General features: G+C 36.3%; 1 protein-coding gene across 3 annotated transcripts; it reads left to right on the plus strand.

Moving 5' to 3' along the window:
- Nucleotides 1–14: 14 nt before the first annotated feature.
- LOC109084370 (cdc42 effector protein 4-like) lies at nt 15–24,017 on the plus strand. Of its 3 annotated transcripts, none has more exons than XM_042719787.1 (2): nt 15–207; nt 20,701–24,017. In XM_042719787.1, exon 2 carries the CDS (start codon nt 20,882–20,884, stop codon nt 21,887–21,889), a length of 1,008 nt encoding a protein of 335 aa, XP_042575721.1. In that variant the 5' UTR covers nt 15–207; nt 20,701–20,881; the 3' UTR covers nt 21,890–24,017. The 3 variants fall into 3 exon arrangements, with proteins under 3 accessions (XP_042575721.1, XP_042575722.1, XP_042575723.1); XM_042719788.1 differs by lacking the exon at nt 15–207 and adding an exon at nt 15,751–16,004; XM_042719789.1 differs by lacking the exon at nt 15–207 and adding an exon at nt 17,045–17,493.
- Nucleotides 24,018–24,742: the final 725 nt, after the last annotated feature.

A 24,742-nucleotide genomic window follows, 5' to 3' on the forward strand; every position in this document is an offset into this window, starting at 1 on the left:
AATTATTGCACAGAGCGGTGAGTTTACAGAAGAGGTTGACACAGGAAGGATGCGGGCGGCTGTCTGTGTGTATTTTCACAACTGAGATATAGGCTACAAGTGTTACCTATAAAGAAACAACAGAAAAGAGCTTTAAAAAGGCTTTTTAATACACCCGGGGGATAAAACCACAAGCTCCACAGTGTATGGATTACACCATTATAAACAGTAAGTTTTTACGTTCATTTTAAAGAGAGTGAGCTATTTTACACAATTAAAACCTGCATGAATAGCGATTATATCAGCACTTTTGTGAAGGTTAATTTGGCTAATACAAAGTTAAATCAAATGTAGCCATTATTTAGTAGGTGGTATTGGGAGTTCGGTAAAGTTAGTAAAATATTCACAGGGTTAGGTCAAAGTTTTTGTTTAGTTTGTTGAGACAAACCTCTCATTAGTTTGCACTGTACTAGCATGAGTCCTCCATCAGTCTTCAAAGCCATGGTCGAATAAGAGAGGGTCACCAGTCTCTCCCTGGAAAGCTGTTTATCATTATGAGAATGGTTCTTCTTACAATATAGATTTAAATAATGCAACTGTTAAACATTTGCATAAAAACGTTTCATTTCCGTTGATAGAAGCGCATTCTCTGTGTTCATTGTTTATTTCTATGACGATCCGTCATCGTCATCATCATCAGTGCTCCACATGGTCAGCTGGATCATTGTCCTTTATGCGCTCGAGCGCTTCACGCTACACTCGCGAGTCAAACGCTCTTAAATATTGATTTTCTCCCTCTTGTTCCCTATCAAGAGCTCACATTTGCTCAATCACCACACGTCATTTGTGTTGCGACACCGTCACTGTGCTGATGTTCATGTGCATGACTATGAAATATTGCCGGAGTAGTAACTGGCGCACAGCATGTGCACTATATCATTCTTTTGTTGTGAATTGAATGTAGGTTCACAAACGGAACTGAGAGAAACCACTGAGAGGTCTGTCACGAAGGGAAGATCCAGTGCAGTGGGAGTGGGAATGGCAGTGGTGCCCATGGCAATGGATGGATGTAATGAACTTGAATGTCCTGACCTACATTGTAAAAACCAATGTCTTAATCAAGGGACTAAAAATTTAAATGACTGTTTAAAACATTATAAGCGAAAGGATATGTGTGCATTTACATACATACACTAAATACTATATATTACAAGGTATTTGAGAGATATAAACTGGCATACTCACAGTTCTGAGAATAAAGTCAGAATACAGACAGTGGCTGTAACTTACTTGACCATGTGTTTGAAGATGAATGGAAATCTGATGATATAACCTAACACTTAAAATGATAATAATATTGAGAAATATCACAAAGGGACTACAACAGAAGCAATATTAAATGCAAATATAAAGTTGCACTAAAAAAAAAAAACTATGTGCACACTTATAATATTAATATGATACTTTGTTTGATACTTTATGTATTAAAAAAGTAACATAAAAATAGCACAAAGCCACACACCCACAATTGTTATAAAACTATAAATATTTTATTCAAAATTAAGACTACAGTATTTGGATTCTTTTTGTTTGTTAAATGCTAGTGGATCTTGTTGATATTTATTTTCTTATACAGAGTGCATATAACTCCACTGGAATCACTTTGAAATCAGAAGTCGGTTAAAAGTCAGTTTTGAAAAAAAAAAAAAAAAAAGCATTGTTTGATTAACGATGTCACTATGACCATTTTTATTTTGTTCTTATGTAATGAAATTCATGAATCACAGATTGAAATCATTCATGAAACATCTTATGCAGTTAAAGGAGATCTCATATTCATTTTTCACATCAGTATCAACAGTTGTAAAAGCTATAGTTTGTCGATGTTAACTGTTGTTACTGTGGTAAGCTATTGTAAAGGCCTAATCACCATATGAATTCATGGTTGACTGGCATATGGAGCAACACTCAAGTGCGTCTGAAGGTCTGTGTTTACACACACACACACATGTGCATGTGTTTGTTTAGTTAGAGAAGTTCAGCACCTGCTGGTCATCCTGGTACCCAGGTTAATGTGTTTCCCATTTTCTCATACATCACTCCCCTCTCAGTAAACAGACCGCCAGGAACAGATGTACAAGTTTATGTACACATTGCTCGCATATGTTTTCTTTCTGTTATTTTGCTTGACATGACTTCCGCTAATTTGTTGAGAAAATCTGTTCCTCCAACTTTTGGGAGAACAGTATCTCAATTTTACCTGTATTTATATCAGAATTAGCAGAAGTGTGTGTGTTTTTGCCTCTGGAAGTCGGTGCTGTTAGCACTTTTAGTGTTTTAGCTTTCTCATTTGCTCTTGAATAGCATGCCATGAACCTCATTGCTGTACTGTTCAACAGCTGCCCAGGGCTTTTTTTCCAAAGTGTCTTAATTATGAGATCTTTTGTTAGCCTCAATGGCTTTGAATGCATGTACACTGCTAGTTTGGTCCAAGTCTAAAAACAAAACAAAAAGCTAATGTAATAGATTCAATTTAGGATTTTCTAGTACATAACACCCTATTTTTATATATATTGATTTCTTGGAGGGTGTTTTGGAGTATGTGATCCCTTCCCGTTTGTTTTCTAATGGAAAAAGAAGATCATATGGAGTTAAAATGATGGTAATAGTTTCCCAGTAAAAAAGCACATGATATACAGTAAAAAGAAGACCACAGTATGTTTTTACAGTTGTATTTATCTCTGTGCTGCGTGTGAGCATGTCCTTGACCTTGACAGTTCTGCATGTCTGTGTGTGGCTGAATGTGGGTCTCCAGACTTTTCACGTTCCAGGAAATTCCACATAAACTGTATTTTTCCCCAGAACAGGGCAGCTATGTCAAGCGCCGAAGGCTGAAAAATGGTTGAAAGAGCCGTTAGTTTGTATTGAATCATCGTACAAATACAGATGTTAAGAGGAATGATATTAGGTGTAAATAACATGCTTGATGAAACCAATTGCAGATGGAGATATCACATGAGATTTATTTGACATGATACACTGGGCAGATTAAAGCTATGTGAATTCAACCTCATCCAAATCCACAATCACTCTCTCTGATCCACTGCCAATTCGCTGACCACGTTAAACTTTATGTAACCTCTCCAAACAAACCATGAAACATCAGAATCTTGCACTGTTTAATTAGTGGTATTTGAATCTCTTTATTAATCTCATAATTAAGCCTAAATATAAAACTTTGCCTTGTTACTTATCCTGCACCAGTTGTGCTATAGACATGATACCTCAAATCATGCAGCATCCTGAGGGAACTACTCAACTGTACATTAGATTTCTGGAGTCAAACAAGGTTGATTTTCTTCCTGGTCTTTTAAACCAATTAATTTGATTGATTTTTCCAGTTGTTCCAGTCTCACTTGATGTAGTAGATTAAGGATATGTATTTTGTTTTTAAATATTTAGTCAAAATTTCTACCAAATAAAATATTTTATAGCTTTGTGTAACTATTTTTTTATATATATTCATTCTAAAAATGCTAATGTTTTATGGGCTTATGGATTTTTTTATATTAAATATACAACTTTCCAGGTTTTGAAATCACTCTTTTAAAATTAGACTGCCTCACATATCAAGGTTTTTCCAATGCGATGCAATTCCTGGTTCAAAAAAACAAAAACAAAACAAACAAAACAAAACAAAACAAAAAACCAGTTGTTGGGTTAATTAGAAAAAGTATTGATTTTGTTTTACCTTGGTGTATTTATAATCTTTGAAGTTTTTTTTTTTTTTTTGGTAACACTTTAGCATAGGGACCAGTACTCAATATTAACTAGATGCTTATTTGCATGCCTATTAATAACATATTGGATGTTTATATATAAATATCTAGATATAGATATAGATATAAATAGTAATTTCCTTCCCTTATTTTAGCTCTCTGATTTGAACAGACCGTTAGAAGGGGCGTGTCTGCTGTGAGACTTCAATGTAAACGCCCTCTGCTATGATCATCTTTGTATATGAAATGAGCATTACATGTGGTACTCTTTCAGAAATTTTACTGCGTTTTTACTATAATAGCCACCAAGATGAACTCATCATGAAAAGTGCTGACTATTGCATTATATTTAGAATTACTCAAGTTGCATCAAAGATTGCAGCACAGCCCTACAGCCAAACAGTCATGTGTACAGAGCACACTATGCAATGATCTCCGTATTGCAGTATGATTTCTGCAATCTTATAAATGCTTTCATCAGAACTAACACAATGAAAACACTTGTTGAGCAGTGTAAACTTTGTCATTGATTATCATGGATGTTTTGGAGAAAATGCAGGAAGGAGAACCACTCAACTGGAGACCTGAAGACAACTGCCCCGAAACACTCAATTTAAACTTCACTATATTGTGCCTAAACCCATGGATTATGACTGAAATCATTTTTACTATTCGTATCCTTTCCATTTGGTTTCTTTCACGCTTATATGCAGTGTAATAGCTTCATTCATTCAGTTGTATTCGCATTTGCCGCTCTCAGTGTGTCTAGTGTCTAGATGAAATCTGAACACAAGTTTTCACAGGAGATGCATTTAAAATGCATGTTAAGACCACCTGTAAACGCTAATGCGTCTCGGCTGACCACTTGTGATCAGATCACTTAAAATGCATCTTAATACCAGGTAGAAACTACTTAGCAACCATTGTGTGTTAATTGTACCACTATTTTTGTCTTTTATGTAGTGTTGTCACGGTACCAAAATTTCAGTATTCGGTACCAGTACCAGTGACAATCCACGGTTCTCGGTACCAGTTTCAGTACCAAAGCAAAACACAAAAACATGCTAATTAAAAAGTTTGACTATGCTTTAATTTAATCCAAACTGTGTACATATGTGATTTTAAAGGGAATTTGAATTTTAAAGCCAAGAATAACAACTATGTTACTCTACTCTACAACTACATTCTCTGACATGTATATTTTAGATTCACAATTCATTAAAAGGCCTCTGGTGTGTAAAAATAGTAAATATCATCATGTCATCCAGTTTTTTTTTTACCCTAATAAAAGTTATAGGAGCATTAAATAGTTAATAAAGAAACTTAATTCTAATGCTCATTATATTAGCGTTAGCCACACTTATGCTAACGATTAACTACTCTAATAACAACATTCATTTCAATCCTACATTCAAATTAAAATATTTTATAGTATTCATAACAGAAGCAGTGTTTCCCACAGCGGCATATGCAGATTCATTCTCTGCTAGCAGGAGGTGCTTGTAGAGCGCGCAAGAGAGAGGACTTTCGCCGGTAACGGCTGTAATCAAACAAGCGCTGAGCCTGCGCTCACAAACACTATAATAGTTGATACAATAAAAGGTTCCCTGGAAGTGGTAATATGGCACTGTTTGAATATCTGAGTGTGGCTTTGTCACTCTTTACTTTTTTCCATGACGCATCAACATGAAAAAAAATCCAGATCACCTCTATGAGTGTCGAGGCGGCATTTAAGCTGTTTAAAATGATGCCTTTCATGGCTCCTATCGCTGGAAATTCTGGGCATGATTTATAACTGCAGACTGTGTGTTTTTAAAGACACTTGTTGGCAGTAACATCACACCTGGTGAAGATGAGAGTGGTTTTAATGTTCACAGCTGGGTGTTAAACCTGCCTTTAGGTGAAACAGATGATCATTAAAGTGAGGAGTGCAAAGGAAAGTTCAAGTGCAGTGGGGGTGATCGCATTTGTGTTTGTGGCTTCAGATACCATATGTACAGATGCAAATCTAGATTAATTTGCATTATCGTTGAAGCATACCAAGAATGTAATATAAGTCAAACAATGGAATTCCTTGAATTCAATATTCTATGAAGCTAAAAGGATTTGTAAACATCTGCATCAAATTACACTTTGAAAGGTTTACATGCAATTGAAGGATTGACGTTGTTTTTTTTAGTTGTCCACGTTCTTTTTTTTGTATGCATAAAGTGTTTTTCACTTTGATTTGTGCTGGATTTACAGTAAGATGGATGCAGTTTGTATGGAAACACAGTTGAACATAATGTAAATATATGAAGTTGTATGAAGTTAATCCTAAACGTCACTGGAGCAAAAGTCATGTTTATGGAGGCCTGCTGGGCTGTTTGTTTGTTTAGTGTGATGGGGAATTGAGTTTATGGTGTGTTTATGCTGCTACGGAAGGGCAGGGAGTTGATTTCTGTTGGGATGGGAGGGCGTAGACACTTTGCCCTTCCTGTCCAAAACCCTCGCTGACTATCTCTATCTGTTTCACATCATTCTGTGGCTGCACCAGGAATCATCTGTATTTCACTTGATAATACAGACTTAATGTTCTGGTTTTAAAGGGTTCTTTTAAGAGCATGTCATATGGGTTTTTGAAAAAATATCTCTTTTGCTGTTTATATTGTAGCTATCCTTAAATGAAAACAATCTGCAAAGTTGTTAATCAAAAAAGTGCATGATAAATAAAGATATGGTCTCTCAAAAGAGAGAGTCGGTTCTGAATCGCCTTAACAAGTCGTTATATTTTCAAATCTTTTGCCTGTTACGTGTACACATCACTGGGTAACACATTTGCATTATCCCCACCTGCCCGCCAAATACGAACAGAGTCTGACCTCCCCACAAACACTTCCGGTGGTTAGTGTGTTTTCATCATGTTGAGAAGACACGGTGTTCAAGGATACCACAGAAATACAATTCAAACCTTTTGTTGTGTGCATGTTATTTTACTAGGGTCTGCTTCTCTAATCTTGGCTTTTATCTTCGTTGGCTTCTAATCTTCTTAATTTGGACTAACAAGCTCTCAGAACCACAACCTGTAAGTAGTACGATTGATACGTTGTGTACATTTTCAATTGAATGCTCAAAAAAGTTTTTGTGCTAATATGTGATGTATACCTAGGGCAACTTTAGGTTTCCAGGTAAAGCACAATATTACTGTCTTACTGAAGTAGTTCTGATAATTCGCTGTGAACCCACTATTTCCTAAGAATGTGTTGATTATTCCAGACTGATGTTGTTCTAATTACTTTGTTTAATAATTAAAGAATGTAGTGTAGGACACAGAGTTAGTGGTGCTCCTATAAAGCTGTTCTGCGCTCTGATTAAAAGTTAAGACTGAGCATCTTTTGTCTGTCATTCTTCAAACATTACAGTAGACATATTTTGGTTTACAAACTGTATTGTTTTTCCAGTTGGTCACGTTAGCACTCGGCTAACGTATCCACCTAGTGTTCACAGTTTAGCAGCTAAACTTTAGCTGTAGGCACGATTCGCTTGCATAAGTGTTTTTGTACTTTATGTCATTATTATAAGAATGGATTGACTATATTATTGTTTTATGTAAAGGTGCTTTGTCAATGGTAGCACTGGCTAACTGGCTCAAGGACTCCTCTCTGTGCCAATCACAAAAGGCTTGGCCAGCTGACCAATCAGAGCAGAGTAGGCTTGAGGAAGGGAGGGGTTTGCTCCGAACTTGCTTGGAACGAATCGTTTTGAAATCATTGGCAAATGACTCTAATATTAAATGTATATTTTGAGAAAATTACAATGTATTCGGACCTTAGATGCATATAAACCTGTTGTAGGGGACTCCAATACAATATTAGGACACTTTAAAATACCATATGACCTGCTCTTTAAGGGTTAAGTCAATATCCATTCTTTCTTTTACTCAAATTCCCTAAAGTTTAATGACTTACTTGTTTAGCAAGTGCCAGTTTAAGATAAATGCGGCCCTTTCACACCAAGAACGATAACTATAAAAATAACTTTAATGTCCAAATCAGCAGTTAATATCATTCTGTTTATTATTAGCATGCTGCAGTTTTGTCGTCTGCCGCTTTAAATGCTCAAGCTCTTAAAAGCAAGATTAATTCTGACTGAATGTCGATGTTTTTATTGTTCCTCAGATGGAAAATCGTTCTGAAAGTGATTCCAAAGAAATTGTTTCTCTGAGCTGCCTATTCTTATAGCATTTGAACGATTATCAAAACTATAGTTACGGTTATTGTCTGTGTGTATAGCTAGAAATACTCATATTATGGTGTATAAATACATTAACAATGAATTTAAGGTTATTACTCTTTTTTTTTCTTTTCATCATAGCCTGTTCACTGGCTGTCTGCTGTGATATATAAGCAATACATGGTCAATGGTCACTTCCTGTGTGAGTGAGTACTTCATGCCAGAAAGTGAGGCTACATGAGGATACAGTTCTTACAGTCATTTGTTCTGTTAGCCGTGTGTTTGTCTGTCTGTCATCTGTCTGCCGGTGTTTTGGGAGCTGTATCAGAGGGCCGTCCTCTGTAAATATGCAGCTTTGAAAATATTTTGCTTTGGAGCAGAATGAATATAGATGTGCTGACGTGATTATTCCTGCCAATAACAATGGATTGTGTGTGTAAACGCCAACATTTCTACTGCGTGAATAATCCTGTACTTGGCTTAATTGTTCTTTGCTCAAAAACAACGTCCAGAAAAACAGTGCAGTACAGTACAGTGCAGTTAGTCGAATGAAAATCATTGCATAGTTATTTTAGGATTGTACATTTATATCAAGTAATTTGCTTTGTCCCCACCATTTGAATACACATTAGAAATTAAAGTCAACATGATGGATTTGGAGAGATTGGGGACAAAGAAGGGAAGGAATAAAGAAAAATATAAATATAATTATATGAAATTAAACAAATAATTAAATGTAATTCTGAAAATTTAAATATAAGAATGTAAATAAATATAAATGGAATAAATATGATATATATATATATATATATATATATATATATATATATATATATATATATATATATATATATAATATATATATATATATATATATATATATGAAGATGTGTTAAATAAATAAATAAATAAATGTAAATATAAGAACAAAAATAAATAAATATAAATGGAAAAAAACATGGAAAAATCAACAAGGAATAAAATATACATACTAGGGATGTCAAATTTCGATTATTTCCATGATCGATCGTCGTTTAAATTAACGATTAATTAATCGATTAATCGTTAACCATAATGCTGCAAAATGCGTCTGTTGCAGCAGCGCAGTCACCGGCATGACAGGATGTGCAAAAGCCACACACACAAAACGCTTTCTCACTTGAATTAAAGGGGTTTTAGTCTGAATAAAATGCTAGTAGCAGGATTCTAAAATGAATAGATGTGATTATGATCATTTCATAAAATGAAGAGAGCGCGCCATACTTTTGAGGTCAGTTTACTTTGTTGACTGTTTCCTATCCCGTCACGGAGACCGCTGAACGCGCCTCTTTAAATGGTTTCGTGGTGCTCGTTGTTGTATTTTAAAACACAATTGCAATGTTTTCAACTGACATAATGGTATTTAAAATAAAATTATCCCAAACGTAACTGTGGCGCGCGTGTGGCTGCGCTGCACATTAAGTGAACTGCATCGTCGCTGCTGCACCAAAACACTTTTGCTCACATTAATTTGATCCTGCTGGATTCTGTCCTAGAAAATGTCAGATTTTTGCGATCCAGTAGGCCTATTTGTTTTTAAAAATCTGGCATACAGTGCATCAGATCGTGACAGAGCATGTCACAGAGCAGACGAGGACGAGCGAGCGCGGCTTCGGCTAGATTTATTTGGAGGTTATTGCTCATGTCTCATTCGGCACAAATCCAAATGTTTCTATATTCGCAATGCATTTGAATGTTAAACTATTATTTATAATGTAAACTAGTTTTGTACTTAACACGCATTCGCATATAGATGGAAAAGATGATCCTCTTCATATGAGCAAAAACGTCCTTCATAACAGCAGAGTGGACCGGTATACTACGTACAATATAAACTTACAGCAGGCTCCGGCGCGATCGAAACAGCACAAACAAAATTTGATAATGAACTAACTGCGATGTAAGTTTGAATCGCTAGAATATACGTGTGCAGCAGGCTCCGGCGCGATCGAAACAGCTGAGACAAAAAAAAAAAAAAACCTTTTCCGCAAAAGTGTTTACTTTCATTTGTGCACACTCACAATAAAAACAGAAGATTTGTGCTCTTGTAAAATAAAGAAAACAAACAGAATGCGTTGTCATCCTTTTTTTTTCTTTCCGTGAACTTGTGGAGCGCAGAACACTTCTGTTTTAAATCCGTTATCTTAATTATTGAAGTCAGATATATTTCGCATATTTAAAAAAAAAAAAAAAAAAAAAAAAAAACAATCATGAAAACAAATTATTATTTATATTTTGGGCCTATTACTTATATAGGCTATACATTTTCCTTAAAGCATCATATTTTGTCACAGAGATTATGAACCTGTGCCCTAGTCAGGTCCATGCAGAAACTTGTGAACGATGGCGTCACAGTTTAGTGACAAAATTGAATGCTCCGGGAAAACGTATTGTGTCGGTCACAGCGCCTATTAATCGCTGTTTTGAATCCAGCAATTATTTATTTAAAAATTATAAGCTCTGATTATGACAAGTGTGGTATAAAAGCTTTGTTTATTAGAGGAATAATAGGAAAAATGTTAGATGCCTCTGGATGCCGTTCGAGGCTATAGCCTTCATTTACGCGGCTTTGTTCTGGTTTGCCGGTTAGTCACGAATTTCCACAAATTCAATAACATATAGGCATTGTTTCTTTTCCTAAATCTTCACAGTCTAACACTCTAATTTCGCAGATTTATTATCTTTCACTTTTAATCACTGTTTTCGCATCTCTTACTGTGGTAAACATGGGAAGGGAAATTAAAGATTTCATGAATTAAGAATTTGTTCGATTTATTAATCTGTTCCCTTATTTCACTTAAATCATGAGTTAACAAGGAAACAAAAAAAAATAAACAATTACAACAAACAAAAAACAATAAGTAATATTAACGAATTAACAAGTTGTAGGAATGAATATACTATCTGTCCTGTCACTGTGACCCGCAGCCCTGCAAAGCGCACGATATGAAACGGTTATCTGATGAAATTACTTAGTTACTTCATTTCTATTGCTTTTTATGTTGAAGAACTTTTATGTTGTTTCTATTTTAATGTACTTTAAAGTTTAAATCACATTAAAAGCTTAATTTGTACATTGTTAATGAATGATGACGCATTTATATACCGTCACTGTCACTCACAGCCTCTAGCACGTGTTCTGCGCATGAGCCGCACGCAGCCCAACATTAAATCGGTTAACCGACCATCGACAGCTTTAATCGATTGCATCTCTTATCGACAATTAATCGATCCTCGATTAATCGTTGACATCCCTAATACATACATATGAAAATGTATTAAATATAAAGCAAATACTTTTAATGTAAATATAAAAATATAAAAACAAAAATAAATGCATATAAAGATAAATAAGCATTGGAAAATAAATAAGAAATAAAAATATAAATAACCATGAAAATATATTAAATATAAAAATAAATAAAAATCCAAATATCAAAATAATAAAAAAACAAATAAATATAAAAACAAAAATAACATTGACAATAAATACTGAGAAATGCAAATGTAAAACATGAAAATGTATTGAATATAAAATAAATAATAAGAGATAAAAATATAAATAAATATGAACATTTATTAAATCTAAAAATAAAAAACAAATAAATATAAAGGTAAAATAGTATTAGTTAATTGAAATATCTAAATTATAATCATTTAAAATTATTTTATTCTATTTTCAGTTGAAAAGACAGCATAATACTTTGAAGTTTGTTGCATATTTTGCATATTCATTTTACTCGTCATTTTGATTGGATCATTAAATATTGCTCATAAATTAAAAAAAAATATTCAGTCAATCATTCTTTATCACTTCATAAATACAATTACAACTGTCCTCATTCTCACAACGTAGTATGGTCAAATCTTGGCACTCATTTTCTCAGACAGAGAGAGATTCTGTGTGGAAGTCTCATCACTCTTGCTTTTCTCCTCCAGTTACAATCGCCTCTGGTCCCTTCTGTGACATACAACTACAGCAGACATCTTTCAGTCTGACTGTAGCACGTTTATAATGGTAGATGGCAAGGCAAGACACCATTTTTAGTTGCAGCCAAGATGTTTACATCATCTAAATCACCACAAAGCAATCAAGATATTGACAACCAAGATAATGCTGGCTTGGACCTTTTGACTGATCTGTTTGAAAGCCCCATCCTGACTATTGTCATGCTGTTTTGGCTCTGTATAAGAGGGATGCCACATCCAGCCCAGTAGCCTTTTGTGAGCAAATGCAGATGACACCTCAGGGAAGGAGGCGTCACGCTGAGGTGTTTCGCAACGTGTGACAGGAGGAAGAGAAGTTAACGAGGGACCATGGTGTGAAGATTATTTTATCTCAGGTGAATAATATTTACTCGCCCTTCCCCTCATCCTTTCGGCATGCAGCTTCAGATCTCCACTAGTAATGGCAGGCTTAGCATTATCTGAGGCCCGTTTGGGCAGCATTACTAGATTAGCTGGCTATTCAGAGCTGGTCTGATTTGGTTTTTAGGGTTATCGGCATCTGGGTGGACAAATGGTCTGAGAAGACGCTGTAGGTGCTTAGTCACTCTGCCGCGGAGAGAGTGCATTATGGGTAATTGAATCAGCTCTGGTCGATGCCTGCTCTCCAAATCAAATATTTAGGCTATTTCTGGTTACGCAGATGTAAGATGTTTCACGAGCGCTTGACACTTACGTCAACATTTGTAATAGTGCTGCTGCAATTAAAAACGGTCAGACCTTGATGTTTTTCACACTCTCTTTAAAGGCCCGTTCACATCACAGGGCATGAAAACAGGACACAAGAACAGTTCAAAATAAGTTTTGTTTTTTTGTTTTGTTTTGTATCTTCTATGTGAAAATCTAGGTCTTACTTCTTTGAAGTGAGTGTATTTTGTGTTTTTTCTTCTTTTTTTTGGGGTGGGTTTTTACATTTATTTGGTAATGCTTTTATGCGTAATGACTTGTATGACTTGTTCATACTATACATTTTTCTGTTTTGGTGGATGAATTGTATCTATGTTATTTTAGTATTATGTATAACATTATAGAATTTATTAGTATTTTAAATTAGCTTTTATTTTTATATTTTAGTTCAAGTTTTAGTGATTAATTTTGTCATTTGTTATTATATCTATTTTATTTTGGTTGTAGTTGTAGCAATTTTAGTTTTTAAATGAAAATTAGAACTGTTGCTTTGGAAACTGACTGAAAATAATTTTAATCGAAAGTTTTCCAACTAATATTTATATTTTTAACTTCATTTCAATAAAAAAAAAAAAAAATTAGTTGTTCACTTTATTATGCAAACTCAAACATACAAAGCAACTAAACATACATTACAACTAAACTAACACTAAACCAATCCATAATCTTAACCATATAGTAAGTATTTTTAATTAAAATTACTCAGTACTTATATATAATTGCACTGTAACAAGGACACCTCAAAGCCATTCGTTTATTTACCAGTCTCGGTGTCCCTTGCTTTGTAAAGATCTGTGGTAATGTAAGTCAGCTTGTACCATATGGGTCTCTGTTTGTGCAGCCCCGGGGTCATGAGGGCCTTTGTCCAGGTCACTGGCTCCTAATGGACCCAGGCAGACGGATCTGTCCCAGCTGGATGCACACACCTCATCACATCACATCACATCGCCGCTAACAGATTTATGTCCAGTAGGAATCACTACTCACTTCTAGAAATCTATTCACTCAATAATTAATGAACTGAGTGGCTTGCAGTTCATTCAGTGTGCTACTGCAAGGTGATGCAAGTAAATACCTTTTTTTTTAAGTTGCAGGCTTTTCACAGCATAATGACACTACAACTGAATTAAAGCAAAATGTGTCTTTTTTTCTGCTTCAGCTGTAGTCTTTTTTTAGCTGATTTGAGGATTCTGGTATTGAGCAGAATACATGTGATCAATTATTTATGGTTTAGACGTATAATAAAAGACGACGGCTCACGTGGCTCTGGGCGCCTCTGCTCATGCAGGCAAAGAAAAACGTCCACAGATCAACAGTAGATCATTCACTGTCTGAGTGCTAGGATGCACTCAGCACTTTTGTTTGATTCCCACAGAGACGCTTGTTCACAGAGAGCAAGCTTTCTGTTCGTCCACTGCAAAGACCAAAGACGACTTGAAGTGCATGTGATATGCCAGTGTGCTTCAGCCTTAAACAGCATGTTTCACTGTCTCAATGTTGTCATTAAACGAGACTTATTTACCCATTCTTCATGTTTAGAGGTGAAGTCATTTCTGCAAAAACTAAAGGCAGCCGACCTTCAAGCAGGTCAAAGTTTAGCAGGTTAGTATGGCCGACTATAAAATATTTTCTATAAATATATCAATGCCCAGGCAGTGGCAAATAGCTTTGGTTACATTAATGTTAGGTTGAGATTTACAAGAAATATTTTAACTGCTACTATGTAAAACGAATAGTGCTGTAAAAAAAAGCACCTTATTTGTTTATAGTGTTTGCAAACCAAATGTTATTGCACTTTTGTTCATATAGCAGTACTTTTAAATGACAAATGTGCACAATACACTACTTTTGAATTCATTGTTGAATTTTGTGGATAACAATGCAATTAACCCCGATGCCAAGGCTGCCAAGTTGCACACTGCATACTCTCAATGGAAATCATATTATAGAAGTTAAATTATATTATATTATATTATATTATATTATATTTATTATATTATATTATATTATATTATATTATATTATATTATATTATATTATATTTAGGGTCGACCTACAGTTTGCATTTCTGATTTGCTGCTAGTGGAGCAGAAATACACACTTTCTTCTTTTTTTTTTATGTAGATGAAAAATATTCTGAGATGCTTGTTGAAGCCGAAGTCATCCACATGCATTGTGTGTGCTTGTGTGTATGTTTATCTATGAGATTTGCTATGCCTCCTAAACTCACATGGGGTCAGAGGTTAGTATGTATAGGGTCGCAGGAATGTAGAGAAGGAGGAGCTGATAGTGGGAGAGAGGGAGGTGTGTTTAGTCTGTACAGAGGAAGTCCAACTGCATTATGAACATGCTATGAACTCCATTACTATCACAGATGTCGTAAGGGTATTTGGAAAGTCACTCACCCCTTCAGAGGCTTGTTGTTTCCCACGCTGCCTTCCCATGCTCCCCGTACTTACTTCATATTTGCACGTCTATAAATAAAGCTCCTCCCGACCAGAAGTGTTTGATAAACTGGTCCAGAGATGCACATGGACTGCTGTTAACCAAATGTCGTTAGCCTTTCCCACAATATGTGCTAATAGAGCATGGCAGGACACCATTGGACGAATTAAGATTACAGTGTTTATATAGAAGTGTTGTGCCAGAAACATACTTTATTCATATTTCAACTATGTGAGCACTTAAACAATGAATGTTACATTTCAGTAATTCAATACATTTAATGTAATACACAAAATCGAGCTTGCTTAGCTAGCTAGACTTGTGTGTGTGTGTTCACATACTTGTGTATGTTTGGGGCTTTGGTGCATGTGGGACTGGACAGAAATGCAGTGGAACTGTGTGTTGAGGGGATTTAGGGCTTCTTATCTTTCATCTACTGCTTGTTTTTCTTCCAGCTCATGCCACCCAGTAGCAACAGCTCATATGAACACTGCTGTCTTTGTCCAGAATGCTGTGAACTGTTGTTCTGCATTGTAATTTGTGTCGTAACTGAATAATTTTGCATATTGATTACTCCCTGTCCTCTTTTGGACTTCTGTTTGTGCCCTTTTTATGGGAAACAATTTGTTAGTCTTATTAGACTTCCATATTTCTATTTAGAAAATTCTATTTAGGTTATTTTCAAATTAGTGGGCAAAAACAGACTCTGCCCCTTTTGGGAAATGATAATCATTATATTTAAAGCTTTTTTTTTGGTTGTGGTGGGGGGAAACGTAGCTGGCTGTATAAAACAACAACTTTAAGCAGAAGCTAACCAATTGCAATGCAGCGGCAGTGGTCTGATCTAACACACAAGTGGTAAGTGGTAACCTACTATGGCTATCATGATTTATTTTTGCTTATGAGTATGGACTAGTAGATATATTTTTAGTTAGTTTGTTATGATCAATATATACAAAATATATACAAAAAATTCATACACTACTAGGGACTTTTTTCAAACAAATTAATACTTGCATTAGAAATGAATGATGCATTATATTGTTCAAAAGTGACTGTAAAGATATATATATATATATATATATATATATATATTATATATATATATATATATATATATATATATATATATATATATATATATTTATTTATTTATTTCAAATAAATGCTGTTTTCTATATCTATTCATCAAAAAATCCTGAAAAAAATCTATTTGCAACATTGATGATGATGATGATAATAATGATAATAATAATAATAATATTTTCTTGAGCAGCAAATCAGCATATTAGAATGACTTCTGAAGGATCATGTGACACTGAAGACTGAAGTAATGATAGTAGCTTTGTATCACAGGAATAAATTACATTTTTAAATATATTTACATAGAAAACAGATATTTTAAATTGTAATAATATTTTACAATATTATAGTTTTTACTGTATTTTTGATCAAGTAAATTCAGCCTTGCATAAGAGATTTCTGTCAAAGAAATAATTTTTTACTGTCGCCCCTGAAATGCTGAATTTTACTTAAACATTTTTACATTTATTTTTGGACAGTTTAGGACAGCTGTAGAAGTGACAGGAAATGAAGTGGGAGAGAGTTGGTGGGGGGGGGGGGGGGGGGTTTAGGTTATAATCGGGAAAGGTCTTCAAGCCGGGGTTCAATCTTATACCACAAGGCTATCGGTGCTGACTTGACCCCAAACATTTGAACAGTAGTGTATGATAAATATATACTGTTTATTTTTTTGGGATTGTTTTGTTTTTCTACATTGTTTACATTAGACATTTTAGAATTTAGATGATTCAGATTTAAATATTTAATTGTTCTCTCGTTCTATCTGTATTTCTTGCTTCTGGTCTACAAACCTGGTAACAGCAGATATATCACTAGCTCTTGAATGATGAAATGCTGCATAAGTCTTGAATAAAAGTGTCTTTTAAATAGCTAAATGTAATTATTTTAAGCTAAGGCATTAAAACGATTAATTTACAGTAAAAAAAAAAAATACTAATATTGACTTATATTGACATTGTCGCCCTGTTTTTCTGGACATCATTTTGGAGGCCATGGAAAGGCTTGCTTTGTTTTCAGGTGGGCTCGTCGTCCCCTACTCAGAGCATCCATGAAATGATGTCATGGAAACGGGTGTGTGCAGCGGAGAGCCGCAGGACTTCATCTCTCATTGGCTGAGCCTGAGCCTTATCCATGCTCTCTCTTGACTCCAGGGAGGGTGCTGGCTGCATGTGTTCAGTCAGTCTCTAACAGAAGACACAATAGAAGATGTTCATTATCCTTAATTTAACCAGTGATTTCTGATATTCAGTGGTTCTGAGACATGGTATGTAATTTGCGCTATATAATTAATCTTTAATGCCAAAGAGAGTGATAGTACTATTCTAGTCACTGAGGTTGTGCATAATTGATAAAATCATTGTGGATAATTTAGGTTTTTAATTTAGTCATTAACCATGCAGATATATTTTGATCCGCAAACAGTACTACAGTTTGAGAGAAACAGCTTGGTTAATACTAAAAGGAGGAAAATGCATGCATGCTGAAAGAAAACGCTAACATCTGTTTGTGTGCAGAGGGATGTTGCTATAGAGACACAGGCAGGTAAGGACATTGAGAAAGTGCAGACGAAGCTGGTAGAGGAAGATTCAGCCAGAAAGAGGTCATGAGTTGTTTGGGCACCTCTTGCTGTTTTTTTTTTCAAAGAAAAGACTGCATATATATTACAGTAGATCAGTGACAGGAAAAACTTGTTGCCTGCCAAGCATTTGGCCCATCTCTCACACTTAGTGTTAATTTACAGACCTGGGAATAATGCCACAAGACTCTCCGGTAAGGGTAAGCATTTTATTCTTTCAAAGTTAGGTGAGCGTCAGACCTTGCTGTGGTGTTTTGAGTCTGTAGTTTGCACATGTTTGTTTTTGTGTAAATGTGTTCACGCTTAATTTGATGTTAATTGTGGTTGTCCCTGATGAGCTACTTCATTCAGAGAGTAGAGGTTAAGTTTAGAGTTGTGTGAAATAATGTTACCCCGAGCCATCAATAGGGTCATGCCTTACCATGTCTTTGCCATTTATACAGTCATGGATGATTACAGAGGAAGTAGCTGTCACTTGCTAAACAGTCTTATCTCTACTGCAGAGCAATGGTGTTTGATGAGATGATATTCCAGACTTAAGGCCCCGATATACTTCAAACGAAGTTCGTTTGAAATTCTTTGTTTCGGGGCAAAAAGAAGTTAGAAAAAGCTGAGCGACGGTATACTGTTAACAAACTTTCCAACACCCCTGTGCTGCTGGAGGCGGGGTGTAGATTAATATAAACGTGTCATGATGCTCGCGTGTATCCCCTAAACAAAACAACGATGAAATGAAGAAGTGTAGGCAATCTAGGTGTGAGAAGGGCCTCAATGGTCAGAATATTACAGACAAAAGAATAATGATTAGCAGCAGTTCAGAGTCAAGTATCATGTTTGCAATACAAAAGAACCATAATCAGTCCTTTATGGGAGTTGTGAATGGCTCATAGTCTGAAAACTTTAGCATGATGTGGGAAAAAAAATATTGGAATCAGTTTGTTACTTTATTTTATTAGTGTTCACTTTTTATATTAAACTGGATAAATTGTTTTGATAAAAGGTTTATTATTGTATATTAATTTACTTTTATTTACTGTATACCCTTTAAATTCGCTTATTGAAAGAACAACAGCAGCAGTATGATGTAACATTTATTTTAAACATGTATTTGGTACTTGCTACCTTATATCATTACTCTTTCCTTTCATTCTTTTCATGGCTTTGGAAAACTTTTCTTGGATGATTCTCTGCGTTGCTTTTTGCATAACTCCAGGTCATCGACACAAATCTTCGTTGCAATTTATTTCTAGGAATTAAATACTGTCTCTACATCTTTAAAGTCTGTCCGCAAGTGATTATACAGGTGCGGATATATTTGTGCAGCTCAGCTATTCGACACTCCAGTGTATTCAGGAGATGTTGCTCTCCTGAATGACCTCTGCAGAATTAGGAACGAACCAAGAAAAAAAAATGCGCGTCAAAGAAGGTGGAGTTTCAGAACACAACCACCAACTGCGTAACCTTCACAGACCAATGGAATCTCAAAAGTGTTTAGGAGCTTAAGCGAACTCCCCCAGAAAGTTCACTTTGGTGAGCCGTTTCAAACTGCCAAAACGAACTCAAAACGAACTTGGTTTTGCCCTGATTTTGTTCGAAATGACGTCATATCAGTTCGTTCTTCGGGCCTTAAGAATCAGTGGCAGCTGGTCACAATCTGTGATGATGTACTTGTGTATTCTTGTAGGATCATTAACATTTTTTTAGTTAATTCCTATTTATTTATTGAGAATTTACTATTTCACAAAAGTCATAAAATTTAAATGTTAAATGGGACATATTAATTTAAACTTCTGATATACAGTTTTCTGATCACGCACATCCTAAGTGCATAGAAAGTGACTGTCACGTCTTATTGTGCTTAAAATTGTCAAATACACACAAATTTATGTTAAAAACACACAAGTTACAAAAAAAGGTATGTCTGTGAAACAGCTGGGAAAGAAATGGCATGTTTATATTAGATCTGTGTGGCAGCAGCGTAATATTCAGTAACTAAATCAATAAATCGACTGCCCTCTTGTCTCCACTGAGGCTGGGACTCTAAATAGTGTTCTGTGTTCGTGAGTGCAGCCAAAGACAGAACAGTTAGCATGCTTGGATTGAACTTTCGCCATGCCGAAACACACCGTTGTCGCTTGCAAAAGCATAATGACGGTGCCATGGGTGGAAACTTGCAGATAAAAGGGTGGTAATATTATAATAAGATCCCCTTACCATGTCATGGGGGAAGTGAAATCTGAGTGTCTATTTTTTTTTTTTTTCAAAAACTTGCAGAGTAAGGCTTACCAAAAACAATTTACTGGGTTGTTCTCTTTCACATTTTCTGAGTTGGTAGATGAACCGGAGACCCGATTATAGCACTTAACAAAGAAAAAGTCCGATTTTCATGACAGGTCACCTTTAATGATCCCAATAACATTGTGTAAAAATATAACGTCCTTTTTAATTTTGGGGTAAAATAGTTTGTAGCAGGTTTCATGAAATTCATCTTATAAGGATATTAACACCATCAGTATTTCACTAAGTAGTTAAACTCTCAAAAAGTTATTTTATCAGTCTCTGCTTATCGTTTCATGATTGAAACTCCAGCTGCCTGATCACAAGAATCCTGACCCTCACCTCATCTGAATGCCAGAAACACTTCTGCAGTTTAGCTAAGGGAAAAGAATGACACTGCAGCTTCTGCTGGTATTCTGGCCAGACGCATTGATAAGATATCCTGGAACTGCCTGTGTTCTGCTTGGACTGCCAATTTCTTCTGTCTGTATTGATCTTGCATGCAGAAAGTCAAACAACACAGCACTATAATTAACTTAAATTCTTGGCTTTGCACTGTGGTTTTGCTTAGGAATAACTATAAAATTTGATTTTGATCTTGTTTGTTCCCAATTGCAGATTATCTCCTGTTTGGCAACTGAAGTGACGGCCATCAAGACTGGACAGAGTCAGGCTGAATCTGAGCAAAATCTGGTTGAACCAGGAACCTTTTAGGACTCGTTAGAAGAAAACAGCTTATTCTTGAAACCACAACAGCACCAGTCAAACGCAACTGGGTTTGTAAGTTGTGTAAACCAAGATGCCTATCTTAAAGCAGCTGGTGTCGGGGTCTCAGACCAAACGACGCTCTCGTATGGACCTCACTACCGAGATGATCAGTGCTCCCTTGGGTGACTTCCGGCACACCATGCATGTAGGGCGGAGCGGGGAAGCTTTCGGAGACACCTCTTTCCTCAGCACTCGATCTGGAGAGCCATCCCAAGAAGGCCACACCTATCCTCGTTCTCCAAAACCGGGACTGCTGTCTCGTACCTTCCGGAGCAGCAAGCGCTCTCAGTCGGTCACAAGAGTAGACCAGCGAGACAATACCCTTCATCCTCCCAGCGAGTCACCTACCTTTGTGAAGAATGCCATGTCCTTGCCCTTTCTGAACAATGAAGAAGGACAGGAGGGAGACAAGAGGGTGCTCAAGAGCTTGACCTCCAGCCCCTCCAATGGGGCCTCTGCTGAAGCATTGGACTTGGAGCTACATGAGAAGCATTTTGGGGTGTTGACCGACCTGCGACCTTCCCCATCTTACAACGGGGGAGGATTGAAGAAAGCTGAATCTGTGATGTCATTCCATGTTGATCTTGGGCCCTCGATGCTGGGGGACATTCTGGGGGTCATGGAGAAGGAAGACGATGACCAGGGGTTTGAAGAAGGCAAGAGCAGTGAGGGACATGCATCTCCTCTTCACTTCAACCTGGGAGGAGTGGAAATGGATGAGGAAATGAGGGAGGTTGTTGTAAAAGAAGAGGAGCCAGAGGGGTTAGTTGCTCACAGCGAGGGTCCCATGAGGGCTCCCAGCTCTGTTGACTTGGAGATACAGAGTGAAGGCACCAGCACCCCAGAACCACACCACAAACACCTGCATCACCTCGACAGCTGCTCAGTTTCCAGCTCAGGTTCAGCTGCCTTGGAGGAGAAACCAACCAGTGAGCCTTATGAGGAAGATATTCGAGTTACAGACAACATCTGCAACCCAGACAATGAACCAGCCTTCTCCTCCTTCATGGAAGATGAGGATGATGAGATCCGAGTATGAAACCCTACAATCAGTAAACCTTTCTGGGGATGGAGAGATAAATATCTCAGACTAGAATTTGACATTGTGTAAAGAGGAGAAATGCGGTGTAGATGTAAGCACGTCAAAGCTGGACAGATGCCTCGGGTTTCTGTGTCCCTGTAGAGATAAGTTGGGGAGGCTGCTTTAGCTCAGACACCAAAGCCATCTGTCACACTACTGACCATTGCTAAGATGAGCAGCTGGATGTGTTGAGTCCGAAAGAGACCTGCTACAAGTTCCACTGATAGCTCTACTAAAGGAAAGACATGCATAGGGGATACATCACCAAAACCGTAAACGGATTGTGCAAGCAGATGCTGTTTTAAGCCATTTTCCCATAGTCCCATGCAGGGTTCCCAGAGTTGTAAACTGGAAATATCAGGGAATTAAAAAAAAAATAATTAAAGGTCATGGATTTTTTTTTCCAAGTTATTCTCAGCTCTAAAATACTTTGTTTGTGAACAATTGCATTTTGTGTTTTCAATGAAAGAACCTGGTAATCACAAGCAACTTGAATGGTCTTGTAAATTCATTGGTCAAAACATGTGGGAACCCTGCCCATGACTTGGTGCCTAAAGATAATGGTTCTTTTGATTTAGAGCACTAGCGTATTCAAGTAAATCATATGATTTGTTCAGTAGCCCTCTGCATAAAGGTACAATATATTTTCAAAGTTATTGTCAGCACTCTGCCATTGTCAGAAAAGTAACATTGTGTTGGGAGAGAGCTCTTATGAGATGATCCAAATGTTTTATCATACACATTCTTGGGGTAGCATTGTCAAAGCCCTACAAATACTTTATCTCTAGATTACATATAATTCTGTCATGCATCCGGTAAAACTGTCATTTTAAGAGCTACTGTGGTTCAGAAGCTCAGGAAACGTCCTTGTGCAGCTGATTACACACTGCACTGAGCTCAAATGCTGACGATTTGAAGGTGGTGGATGTCTGAGAACCTCTCCAGAGACTGACCATAGTCCACTTTTGGGAAGAGTGGCAAACAGGTGTCCCTCCATCAGATCTCATTTTTCAGTCTGTACGTGTTTTGCATAGTAGTTATTTGCTCAGTATCTTGCATATCTCACCACTTCCTTCCTGCACTTCATGCCGTGCGAGGGGAACTACTGATGTTTATTGCTGGAGTTTTTGATCAGTTTGATTGTCGCCGTCATTGAAACATTTAAACCAATGGTTAAACAATATGTGTCATGTCAAGTACAACTAAAAAGACAGTTGTGTTAAGTCATGTCTTCTAGTAAACATGAACATGTCGGTTTTATTAATTGTGTTAACTCTGACATTAACAAGTTATGGCACTGGTATTGCTTCTCAGTAAATTCACTGAGGTGCTTTAATACACTTATGAGCAAATACACTAATATTCATTGATTCTGTTTGATCTTTTGACTTTTTCACTGTGTACATATATGTCTACATACAGTATAGCAGATGATCATGACTAAAATGAGGCCTTTATTACTGCAGACCTTCATTTGTAAATTAACTGCAATAGTATGCAAGCTTACTGTCTCTAAATTAAAGATCAGGCACTGTGAAGACAAGTCTTTGACGTCAAGACTACAGTAAGACGAGACTTACCAGGAATTCTCAGCTGCTTCACACTTGGGGTCACGTCAGCCTTAAGCAGAAAAGTGCCAAATCTTATCTAGCATGTACTGCCTAGTAAGCCTGACTTTTGAATATCATTTATCATGGTGAATAAATTAGGATTTGCCTTAATCTACCATTTCAGATATGGGCCAAACGATCCATCATGGTTTGATTACTGTAGACAGAAATGCTTAGTAAGAATTTACCTAATTTGCTTCAAGATGAACATCAGGGAGGGAGAAAAAGACATGAGGTTAGCATTCTGTTTTATTTGCATAGCCTTGTGCTAGCAGTCCATTTTAAATTTAGCAAGAAAAAAACAAGTAAAAAGAGAGAAGTCTGTTTATATCTGAAATTGTGTGGTTGTGTCTGAGGTGGATTTAGCGAAGTTTATTTTCATGTTTTCCCTCTATGTGATAATAGTGCTGTTTGTCTTGCATATCTTTGCTACAATTTCAAGGCTATAACCGCTATATTTTTAAATAAAAGAAAAAGTCCACAAAAGTGTCTTTTCTTCATTTCAGAAATGTTTTCCTTATAACATTAGGCTATTTTATGACGTATTGTGCAAGTTGCCTAAAAGGTTATTTCATCCAAAAATGAAAATGCTGTCATTAATTCCAGACCCGTAAGACACATTGATGAAATCCAAGAGCTTTCTGACCATCCACAGACAGCAACGAAATAACTACCACATTCAAGACCCAGATAGGCATTGTTAAAATAGTCCATGTGACATTAGTGGTGTTTGCGCACAAAAAGTATTCTTGTAGCTTCATAAAATTATGGTTTACCAATGATGTCACAGGCCTATATTAACAATGTCTTTACTACGTTTCTGCGTCTTGAACGTAGTAGTACCCTTGCTGTCTATGCAGGATCAGAAAGCTCTCGGATTGCATTAAAGACATTAATTTGTGTTCTGAAGATAGAATTGTCATTTTTGGTTGAACTATCCCTTTAAGTTTTAAGTTATCAAGAAGAAAACACAAAAGTGACCATTTGGTTCAGTGGAATCGACAATAAACAAACTTTGATTTTTGGTTTATTTTGGTTTATTTGAGCAGGAGCTGAATTTTAAGCTTGAAGTTGCTATGAGTTTGCTTTGAGATTGGCGTTCTCTGCATAGATGGGCACATATTCGTTGACTAATTCAATAAACCTACCTGAGGCTGAGGGAAGCTCAGCTCAGCCTTTGTCAACACATGCTGCTAAAGAC

The sequence above is a fragment of the Cyprinus carpio genome, chromosome B3 (assembly GCF_018340385.1).
Source record: "Cyprinus carpio isolate SPL01 chromosome B3, ASM1834038v1, whole genome shotgun sequence".
Lineage (NCBI taxonomy): Eukaryota > Metazoa > Chordata > Actinopteri > Cypriniformes > Cyprinidae > Cyprinus > Cyprinus carpio.

Bases quoted from the DNA above. Each gene is read 5' to 3' on its own strand.
- LOC109084370 (XM_042719787.1), top strand. From the start codon at position 20,882: ATGCCTATCTTAAAGCAGCTGGTGTCGGGGTCTCAGACCAAACGACGC.